The following is an 11,780-nucleotide window of genomic DNA, read 5'->3' on the forward strand; positions in this document are numbered from 1 at the left end:
ACCGGCCAGGCGCTGTGGCTCACGCCTGTAATCCCAGCACTTTGGGAGGCCAAGGTGGGTGGATCATGAGCTCAGGAGATTGAAACCATCCTGGCTAACATGGTGAAACCGCGTCTCTACTAAAAATACACACACACACACACAAAAAAAATTAGCCTGGCGTGATGGCAGGCGCCTGTAGTCCCAGCTACTTGGGAGGCTGATGCAGGAGAATGGCGTGACCCGGCAGGCGGGGCTTGCAGTGAGCAGAGATCGCGCCACTGCACTCCAGCCTGGGCGATAGAGCGAGACTCCCGTCTCAACAACAAAAAAATTTTTACTTATTTTAACCTACAATAGGTAACTGGAATATAGACTGAACTTGCAATTTTAACTTATAATAGGTAACTTGAATGTAGACCACACTTACAATAGGTTACTTACAGTAGGTAACTTGGCCAGAAAAGTTTTTAAAATAAATATTTATTGAGCACCTATCATGTGCAAAGAACACTTTGGCTTTGGAGGTTGTCATATTCTAATTTTAGGATTTTCCTACTTTCTGTCTTTTTTTTTTTTTTTTTTTTTTGAGACGGAGTCTCGCTCTATCGCCCAGGCTGGAGTGCAGTGGCGCGATCTCGGCTCACTGCAAGCTCCGCCTCCCGGGTTTACGCCATTCTCCTGCCTCAGCCTCCGGAGTAGCTGGAACTACAGGCGCCTGCCACCTCGCCCGACTAGTTTTTTGTATTTTTTAGTAGAGACGGGGTTTCAGAGTGTTAGCCAGGATGGTCTCGATCTCCTGACCTCGTGATCCGCCCGTCTCGGCCTCCCAAAGTGCTGGGATTACAGGCTTGAGCCACCGCGCCCGGCCCTTTCTGTCTTATTTTTAAATCAAATAGTAAATCAATAATGAAACCCTTTAATCCTTGGTGACTGTTCTCTTAATACAGATACAACTTCTTTTCTGCTCTCTCTGACAATCATGACAGGACAAAAGTACCTACTAAGTTCACTAATAAGAATTTTATTCTCTAGTTACTAAGTGAGGCAAACTGCGAGAAAAAGAAAATATGCAAAATCAATCTTGATTTTAAAAAAAAAACCTTAAAATTACTTTTTTTTTTTTTTTTTGAGACGGAGTCTCGCTCTGTCGCCCAGGCTGGAGTGCAGTGGCCGGATCTCAGCTCACTGCAAGCTCCGCCTCCCGGGTACACGCCATTCTCCTGCCTCAGCCTCCCAAGTAGCTGGGACTACAGGCGCCCGCCACTTCGCCCGGCTAGTTTTTTGTATTTTTTAGTAGAGACGGGGTTTCACCGTGTTAGCCAGGATGGTCTCGATCTCCTGACCTCGTGATCCGCCCGTCTCGGCCTCCCAAAGTGCTGGGATTACAGGCTTGAGCCACCGCGCCGGGCCTAAAATTACTTTTTATTTATTTATTTATTTATTTTTAGCTTCCCATAGGCCAAACCCAGTTTGTCTTTGAGTGCTTACTATGCTTGTTTTTAGTTTGTGAAAAGTTCTGAAAACATTCAAAAAATCACATCTTAGTAACTGACCCTAAATATGGACTTATTTTAATTACTGTTGCTTAAATTAGCAAGTTACAGATTTGACTCCAATTGTTTCCAAGAGGGCAGAGACATAGATGAGCCCTTGGGTAGAATTTCAAAATGTTTTAATTAGAAAATGAGAATTTCTTGTAAGTAAAATAATAGCTTATTCATAAGGCAGGTTAGAGAAATTTTTTCATCATAAGATTAAAGGACAGTGTTCAGAATCTTTCATCAGGAGTAAAATTCAATCCAGTAAGTAGTTGGAGTGCAAATCATCTTTAAGGGTAGGATGTAGGGCATATTTATTTTAAGCTATTTCAGATGTAAAATGAATGCTAGTGAAAACCAGGTAGAATATAAAATGACCTTATGTATATTAAGCTGCTACTTTTCTTCTTCCAAATGTCTGTTGCCATAAAATCTTTATTTTTACTTTGTGTAGCCTCCATAAAGTTCCCTATTAAGTAGATTTTCAGTAAATACTGAACGAATGAAGTAACTGTGATTATCATGTGTTTCAGAGAAAGGCATGAGGGGCACTGCAAGTGTATTTGTATTGTCAGTCTTTTGCCTTCTATTTGTTCAGCTTGTCGATGGTCACTTTGATACCAAGATTGGACGCAAAGTGGAGAGTGAAAGTTACCGAAAGATTGCAGACAGCATTGGGTGCTCAACCAACAACATTTTGTTTCTGACAGATGTTACTCGAGGTGAGTAATAGACTTCTTATACTCCAGGATATGAACTGAGCCTGGCACTACAAATACATTGCCTCTTTAAAGAAAGTCTATATGGGGATCCTTGAAAAATCAGTTTTACAGTTTTATATAAAGAAACAGTGTCTGGTTCATGTTTGAATTTAAAAAACAGACAAACAAAAAAAAAAACAGCAGTGAAGGTAGGCATGGTGGCTCATGCCTGTAATCCCAGCACTTTTGTGGTCTTAGGCAGGAGGATTGCTTGAACCCAGGAGTTCGACCCTAGCCTGGGAAACAATGTAAGACCCCTGTCTCTACAAAAAAATTCAGAAAGTTAGCTGGGTGTGGTGGCTCACTCCTGTGGTCCCAGCTGCATGGGAGGCTGAGGCAGCGGGATCAACTGAGCCCAGGAGGTCGAGGCTGCAGTGAGCCGTGTTTGCACAACTGCACTCCAGCCTGGGTGACAGGGCAAGACTGTCTCAAAAAAGAATGAACCAACTCTGGGGGTTGCACGTGGGGAAGTGGCATTGAAAAGACTAACTCGGCCGGGCGCGGTGGCTCAAGCCTGTAATCCCAGCACTTTGGGAGGCCGAGGCGGGTGGATCACGAGGTCAGGAGATCGAGACCATCCTGGCTAACATGGTGAAACCCCGTCTCTACTAAAAATACAAAAAACTAGCCGGGCGTGGTGGCGGGCGCCTGTAGTCCCAGCTACTCGGAAGCTGAGGCGGGAGAATGGCGTGAGCCCGGGAGGTGGAGCTTGCAGTGAGCCGAGATCGCGCCACTGCACTCCAGCCTGGGCGACAGAGCGAGACTCCGTCTCAAAAAAAAAAAAAGACTAACTCTTCTCGTTTAACTCCTTGTCCATGATCTCCCACCTATTGCTATGTACACACACATACACATTATGACACAGGAAATTAACAAAGGAAGACTTACAGGAATTGTCATGGGAAGGAGCACGCAGACGGAGGTGTGAGTATAAGGGGTGGTTAGTTGACAATAAAGTCACTGTAGACCTGCATCAAATGCGGTTAACAATAGTAAGATCAGCTATATGCACCCAGCCAAAATAGAGAGAGAGAGAAAGAGAACTGTAATTAGCTTAAGCAATTTTGCCCATCGTTCCAATTGGTGCACTTCCCCATTGTGAGTAGGTGAGTCACCCCTGCCAGATGGTCTTCGTTCCCCAGGAATCTCTGAGGTTGTGAATCTCAGGCTTTGTTATACATGATTCACTTCAGAGACGTATATATTTTTTACTCAGCATGGCTCTCTTTGTTGTTTATAGTAACAGTAGCATGTATATTATTACATTATGGGTTGAATGCACAAAACAGTGTATGCCATACTTTGTTGGTAATATACATTATTTCAAGAGTAGTTTTTTTTTTAGACAGGGTTTTGCTCTGTTGCCCAGGCTGGAGTGCAGTGGTGCAATCTCGGCTCACTGCCTCCTGGGTTCGAGCAATTCTTATGACTCAGTCACCTGAGTAGCTGAGATTATAGGTGCGCACCACCACCCCAGCTAATTTTTAAAATATTTTTAGTAGAGATGGGGTTTTGCCATATTGGCCAGGCTGGTCTCGAACTCCTAACCTCAAGTGATCCTCCTGCCTCCGCCTCCCAAAGTGCTAGGATCACAGGTGTGAGCCACCGCGCCTGGCCTTCAAGAGTAGTTTTGATCAAATGGAAAACATACTCGAGCATCTACCTAAGAATGTGAGTCCTCTAGAGAATTACAGAAGGAGAAAGTAGCGAATGAGGAAACAAGCAGGTGAAAGGTAAAGAGTGCTGGAGGAAGGTGGCCTCTGCAATTTTTACTGAAAAGCCCCTGGTTGGTGAGGCTTTCCCCTGGCTCCAACTTGTGATTGCGCATTTATTCTCCTTAGAGTGTTAGTGCATTACCTACTGAGCCTACTTTTGGTGGGTTTATAATTTCCCTTGCATTTGAGGGCAGCTCCACATACTTGTGTTTCTTCCATTCTGCGATGGGTTGCAAGTTTCTCCGGGCCTGAAATCATACCTTCTGTTTACCCCCAAAGCAGGGCTTTGTGTACTGTGCAGCTGCTCTTGGCAAACTGTGTCTGTGACAGGAGGCTGGGGAAGGGGATTAGGGAAAAGGAGCAGAGGAGAGGAGGAGGATGCTCTTTTGCTTAGTCAACTCCACATGACTCCTGGGGCCTCCTGGTAGCAGCTTCAGCAGTCTGTAAGCAAGAGTCCTCTCTCCAGCCCTCCCTATCTGTTACTATAGAACTAATGTCACTCCTGAGGTTTTCAGAGCTAGGACCCAAAGGAAAATCCAGGCTCTGGTAAAGGTGCCTTACCTGAGGTAGTGTGTTTGAACTGTTCTTTCTCTTCTGCTGACCCTTGAGCTTTTGGTTTATTGAGATAGGCAAGAGTTGTAGGTATATATGCAGATACTAATTTGCTAAGCGGTTTTAAAAAAAATAAATCAGCATAGGTCATCTAATATCTAAAAAAGTTTTAATAACTTTTTCTAGAGAAATAGAGGCAGAGCAGGCTTAATTTTACCTGACATACAATAGACATTCAGTCATTATTAATGTCTTTGTTAAATTTCAGTCCTTGGTTAATCTAGACTGGAATTTTATTTTAATTAATTAATTAATTAATTTATTTATTTATTTATTTTGAGATGGAGTCTGGCTCTGTCATCCAGGCTGGAGTGCAGTGGCCAAATCTCAGCTCACTGCAAGCTCCGCCTCCCGGGTTTATGCCATTCTCCTGCCTCAGCCTCCCGAGTAGCTGGGACTACAGGCGCCCGCCACCTCGCCTGGCTAGTTTTTTGTATTTTTTAGTGGAGACGGGGTTTCACCATGTTAGCCAGGATGGTCTCGATTTCCTGACCTTGTGATTCGCCCATCTCGGCCTCCCAAAGCGCTGGGATTACAGGCTTGAGCCACCGCGCCCGGCCTTATTTATTTTTATTTTTATTTATTTTTTGAGACAGAGTTTTGCTCTGTTACCCAGGCTGGCGTGCAGTGGCACAATCTTGGCTCACTGCAACCTCTGCTTCCCAGGTTCAAGCGATTCTCCTGCCTCAGCCTCCCGAGTAGCTGGGATTACAGGCACATACCACCACGCCCTGCTAATTTTTGTATTTTTAGTAGAGACGAGTTTTTGCCATGTTGGCCAGGCTGGTCTCAAACTCCTGACCTCAGGTGATCTACCCACCTCAGTCTCCCAAAGTGCTGGGATTACAGGCGTGAGCCACCACACTTGGCCTGGAATTTTAAATCTGGATGTTAATTGACGAGATTTGAAAACTCAAAAGATTTGGCAGGGATCAGCCCATGTCCTGTGTGTCCAAGCATTTCTACAAACTCTCAGCTCATTTTTTTCTACTTTCTGGAAAGCTTTATATTTACATATCTGATTGCACTGGAGGAGAGACTGACAGATGCACAGACACAATGCTTCAAGGGTCACTGTATAATGACTAGGTAGCCAGGCCATGTGAAATGTACTGTCAAAGAGCATTAGCCTTAGCAACAACCATTTCACCTGGCCTCTACTTTGAACTCTCTGTAAATGTTTGCCTATCATTTTTCTGTATAGAAACCTTTTCCTGATTTGAAACTTCACTATACCCTTGTGATTTTGAGGGGCTTAGAGTGGTAGGGTCGGGGGTCATTACTATCAATGAAGGGTAGGTATGTGTTATCAGTTCCTGTGAAGAATGATAATTTGAAAACCTTTTACTACGTTTTGCTTCTTATGAAAAGGAAATAGGCCTTGTTCTGGTGAGTTTAGCTGATTTAATCTGTGAATTGTTTTTCTTTAACCATTCAGGCTGTTGGAGATAAAAGTCTGTAGTTTTGTTTATATTTAATTTCCCTAGCACTTTGGATGGTAAATTTCTGCAGGCTTAGAATTAAGGGTCTGCTTTGTGGCGAGTGCTCTGCTCAGAGCCAGCCAATTCTGGGATTAAATGTGTTCAATTTGTGATCCCCGGACCTTTGCTCTATCTCCATATTAAGAATTACAACCCCTGTCCTTAGACCACTTACAGTTTCTTCATATTCTTGTAGCCACTTAGTTTTTGTATTTGGGATCACATAGTACGTCTATAATTTCAGATCTTCTCACTTAAGCCTTTTCCTCAGTTGTAGTTGTAGAAATTATACCTAATTTTGGAGAATAGAAATAATCCCTAAATTGGCTTCAAAATGAAATTGGCTCCCTTTGATTCTCTGTAAGGCAGTTTTATTCCTGCCCTTTGTCTTCTGCTGGCCCCATACATGCTTAGGCAGTGGGGCCAGAACTTGGGTCATTGGCAGATGGGATGAGGCAGGGAGCTGTCTGCCTGCTCGCTCTTTTCTCTCTCTCTGGTCCTGTTTTGGTACCACATGCCTTCCAGTGTTGAGGCAGAATGAAAAACTAAGTTAATATCCCAAATAATGGCTGGGCGCGGTGGCTCACGCCTGTAATCCTGGTACTTTGGGAGGCCAAGGCGAATGGATCATTTGAGGTCATGAGTTCAAGAACAGCCTGGCCAACATGGTGAAACCTTGTGTCTACTAAAATACAAAAATTAGCCAGGGGGTAGTGATACACGCCTGTAATCCAAGCTACTCGGTTGGGGGCTGAGGCAGGAGACTCACTTGAGCCTGGGAGGCAGAGGTTGGGATGAGCGGAGACCATGCCACTGCACTCCAGCCTGGGCGACAGAGAGAGACCCTGTCTGAAAAAATAAAATAAAAATAAAATCCCAAATAATACCCAAGTATGAAAATGTATCTCAGTATTATAATAGTAGAGCAAATAGATGCTTAGGGATAAAACTTGCCCTGTGGTGAATTAGATAAGAAGCCTGAATATGGAACAGCCACTCGTAGTGTCAAGTCCCACGTGGATTGTGATGGCTCAACTTGGTCAAATTCCCGGGTTGCCAGTCATGATGAAAACTTGGCTCAGGGCAGTCAGGCTAGGAAGTAGGGGTGAGTGGAAGCTAGCTGCCTTTCTCCAGTGGCATCTGCAAAGGTGGGCTGAAGAAGGCATTCCCACTCAGAGAGGGGAGTCTTGAATACTGTTGGCTCTGGGAAGGTGACAGGCCCTTTCATAGGCAGAACAGAAAATAGGCACTTGAGGTGGGTGGGTGGGTGGAAGAGACAGCTCAGCCCCAGTGTGTCTCCTGGGAACTTCTTAACTCTCTCAGCATGACTGCCCTGCAGTTAATCTATTCAGGTGCTGTGACTCTTCTCCAAAGGCTGAGAAACTATTGGGGATTACTCTTATACCAAATCTAAACTCCACAGGATGTATTCCAGATTTCTCACCAGTTTTGTTCTATCTGTCCTAGTAAGTGCCATCTCTCTTATCACAGTCCAGTATCCTGTTTCCCACTCTAACTTGCTCCGTTCTAGGCTGGGAGCATGACATATTTAGGGTCTGGAGGTAAGAGCAGATATCTTGGGCTGATTAGACCATAGGATTCCATTTGTCCCATTATCTTCTTTGTGTTTTTATTTTTTTGATACAGGGTCTCTGACACCCGGGCTGGAGTGCAGTATTGCGATCTCGGCTCGCTGCAGCCTTGACCTCCTGGTCTCAAGCAATCCTCCCACCTCAGCACTCCTGAGTAGCTGGAACTACAGGCACACACCACCACGCCCAGCTAATTTTTCTATTTTTCTGTTTTTGTAGAGAGAGAGTTTCGCCATGTTGCCCAGGCTGGTCTCGAACTCCTGGACTCAAGTCTGGCGTTCAAGTGAACTCCTGGGTCCACCTGCCTAGGCCTCCCAAAGTACTGGGATTATAGGTGTGAGCCACTGTGCCCAGCCCCATATCATTTTAATTGGTATTACCAACAGCCTGTCCTTTGGGAAACAGCTCAGTTCTCAGTATGGGCTGATGGGAGGAAGTGGAGGAAAGGTATAGGACAGAACATGGCTCCATCCTTCTGCATTCATAAGTACTTAATAAAGCTCAGAAGTGTAGGATACACTGCCATTCTCTTCTGTCAAGTACAGTTACGTATTTTTTAAATTTTTATTATGGAAAAATTAAAACGTATATAAAAGAGATAATAATATAGTCAACCCCAGGGTTCCCACCTTTTAACTTCAACAGTTATCAAATCAGGGCCAAATTCATTTCTTCCATCCCCACATCCCCCTGCTGGCTTTGATGCAAATCTCAGACATCATTTTTTGGTGTTTCTGACACACACACATATCCTTTGATTTTCACAGAGGCCAGTGCTGCTGAGGAAGCAGATGTGCACGTAGCTGTGGTGGTGAGACCAGGCAACGCAGGATTAACAGATGACGAGAAGACTTACTACAGCCTCATCACATCCTTCAGCGAACTATACCTGCCTTCCTCAACCTAGAGAAGGGTTGCTAAGGCAGACCGCACTGTTCCCAGAGTTGTCCCTGTAGTGTCTAGGTTTATTCTAATGGTAAAAGTAACTTACTTAAAAAACATACGTGTACACATATGTATGCAAGTATGTATATATGTGTATGCTCAAATTAACTTCCACAGGTACATAAGTGAAAGAAGTCTCAGTTCAGTGAACACAAAACTTATTTAAAGATGTTTTATATGTAGAAATTGTTTGAAATCATACCCTAACCCTTAGTGAGGGCAAAGTGTAGTTGATAGAAGAAATTGCTAAAAACCAATCTAATGTGCTATGTTTATCAAGTCATATACTAAAATGGAAAGCTAGTTTTGAGAGATTATTCAGAAGCCTTGTTATTTTAAAAATGAAATATTTCAAAGACTTATTTCTAATAATAATTCATTGCCCCGTTTGTGATTTAGAAGATTATAACAGCTGTATTTCATATTTGCATCCTTATATATATCAAAGACCAAGGTATTTCCTTCTGCTCCAAAAGATGAAAATTGGGAAAGAAAACTCACTTGAGTCTTGATCAAACAAGTGTCTTTTAAGAAGAAACTTGGTAATCATTGTGGCACCCACAACAAGCTGTTGCCTTACCAGTGAAAAAGGTGCACTGATGTAACAGCTAAAACAGAGATGTGTTCTTAATAGAACAGTTCTAATCCTGCCGGGTGTTATCATTATATATTTTATAGTTACCTTTCTAACTACTTAGCACAGTTTGAGAATATGTTAATTGCTATTTACTATTTAAAAAGTTTTACTGAAATCAGTCCATAAGATTAAGATGAGCCCTAATACGTAAGATTTTCCTCTGGAATGGATGTGAGAAATGTAAATTTTCTAACAGCAGTATTTATCCTGGTTTAATTCTAATAGGATGTCTGTTAATTTCATGTTGTGATTAATAAAAGCATTTTCTTCTTCACTCAGTTTTATATAGGTTCCTGAACTCTATCCACATGCTGCCATAGCAAAAGAGAAACTGAAAAACAAGAATATTTAGCTCTTACCTTAATTGTGTATGATGTGTGTGTTTTAATGGAGTGCCAGTGGCAATTCATTGGTTATTATTTGAGTTATGTATACATATAAGGTTACTATTCCATTTGGATAGTAAGCATTCAGGATATGAGTGGAGTTCCTTACATTTTTGAGAATCTTAACTTTGAGGTCTATAAGGTAATGCTTGAAGGAGGGAGTTAACTTTCCTAACTAATCAAGAAAAACTCATGAATCCTGGAGGAGTAATTTTAAAAATGCTTTGAATAAGGAAAAAGAAGTCTTAGAACTATGAGAGGACAGGGGATATAAAATATTTTATGTTAATAATTTTGATCTAGTAGCCAATTAAGAAATCTAGGGATTATGAAAATATATGAGTAAAAAAGAAAGGAAATGAGTTTAGGTAAATCTTAGAAATGGGAATAATTTGTAAATGATGATAAAACCACAAATGGTAATAAAAGGATGAACTTGATACCTTTTTTGGAAAGCTCATAGGCAGATGGCAGAAAGGGGTATATCTTGATACTTAAGGAGTAGTTGGAAAAGGAAGAAATGAGAGAAGATTAGGCACTCGGATCTAGATTAGAAAGGAATTGAATAACACGGAAGGCACACAGCATCTAGCCAGCAGAGGATTGAGGTGGAGAGGCATTTTACCACCCATGTACACTGAGTAAGGAGGACAGAAAATAAATAGATTTCAGGAATGAAGAGAAAGTTGAAATACCAGATTTATTTTGCAAAGTAATGGAAAACTAGTTGAATGGAATCGTTTTTAGATCCTGAGAAACCCATTCACAAATGATGGAGAAAGGTCTTAGGAAGAATTTGAAAGATAAAGTAGATTGGCAAGAGAGGAAAATAGCTATTTAAGAATGTAAGTAGTGATACACAATGTACACATGTACTGAAACACCACCGTGTACCCCATAAATATGCACAGTTGTTATGTGTCATTAAAAAACTTTTTTTTTTTTTAATGTGGATAGTAAGCTAGAAGGTGAATTCAGATGAATTCATAGTCCTTATGAGGGAAAGGAAGGGAAAAAACTTCTGGAATTTCCAAAAAGAGGACAAAGGCACTAAATTTTCTCAGCCTCTCATTTGCAGAGAATACGGGGGACAAAGGCCTCTTAAAGTTGTGACTCTTTTTATTCCTGTTTATTAATCCAGATGTGCTTCTGTTGTTCTCTTTCCTACAGTGGCACTGATTTCCAATCTTGGATCAAAGCCCAGGTTGGTTTTTTAGAAGAGAAGCCTTTGACAGAAGATTCTCTAATCTTATCAACATATTCTGGAGTAGCAGGACTTCCTTTTGGTCTTCTGGAAAGCTGGTTTTCGTTGCTACGCAGAACATCAAATGTATAGTTGCACAAGGAAAGGTGTAGTTGCACAAGGCTTCTTGCCAGGGCAGATGCACGGCAGCCTTTCCCCAGCAGGTGGTGCTGTTTCTCCAGACTTGATATCAAGTATGAGGCTCCACCCACCCCCTCCCAGCTGCTCGCCAAGTACAGCAGATGGAGCTGAGAGAGAGAAAACTGTATATTTTGTTTATCCTTACAAGCCAAAAGTATGATGTTGCAAGAGTTGGAGTAATTTGGGAAAAATGGCAGTATTCCTGAATGAAATCCAACTATCTAATATTCCTCTTCCTCAATAAAAAATTAGTGATTTTTAGATAGTCCCTTTTTCCAGTGGCAGTGTTAAAAAGGGATCGTTTTCAGGGTTTTTTTTATTCCCCTGAGTACAAAGTTGCGTATAATATATTCAAAAAGTTTGTTATCCTACCACCTGTGCACAGATGGCAAAGTGATATTATCCTCAACCTAATATTTAAGAATGTGGAGTTTTTACTAAGACACTTGGAGTAACTAACAGAAGTAAAATTTCTACCTTACAAATTTAACCCAAATTTATTCCTTAAATATTTATTAAGCATTTACCTTGCATCCCAGATCTGCTATGAGGGGACAGAGTTCCTCCCTTCTCCCATTGTGCATAGATTCTTGGAAAAGAGAGACAATGGTGACTAATGACAAGAAAAGATTAGATACTAGTAAGTGCTCTGCAGAGAATATAGGGTAGAATAACTTCACGGGGGTGGGGGATGATGAGAAGGTGACATCTAATCTAAATGACATAGAAGACATGTAAGAAACTGGG

The 11,780-nt window shown here is 42.0% G+C and overlaps 1 protein-coding gene across 2 annotated transcripts in view; it reads left to right on the top strand.

Moving 5' to 3' along the window:
* ENOPH1 (enolase-phosphatase 1) overlaps positions 1-9,541 on the top strand; it is a 36,232-nt gene extending 26,691 nt beyond the window's left edge. Inside the window, exons 5-6 of one of the 2 annotated variants that reach the window (XM_031664563.1) lie at positions 2,119-2,242; positions 8,449-9,537. In XM_031664563.1, the coding sequence (XP_031520423.1) occupies positions 2,119-2,242; positions 8,449-8,588 (264 nt within the window). In that variant the 3' untranslated portion in view covers positions 8,589-9,537. Of the gene's footprint in view, positions 1-2,118; positions 2,243-8,448 lie in introns of both variants that reach the window. The other variant, XM_031664564.1, reaches the window with a different exon arrangement.
* Positions 9,542-11,780: the final 2,239 nt, after the last annotated feature.

The sequence above is a fragment of the Papio anubis genome, chromosome 3, assembly GCF_008728515.1.
Source record: "Papio anubis isolate 15944 chromosome 3, Panubis1.0, whole genome shotgun sequence".
In the NCBI taxonomy this organism is placed as follows: Eukaryota; Metazoa; Chordata; class Mammalia; order Primates; family Cercopithecidae; genus Papio; species Papio anubis.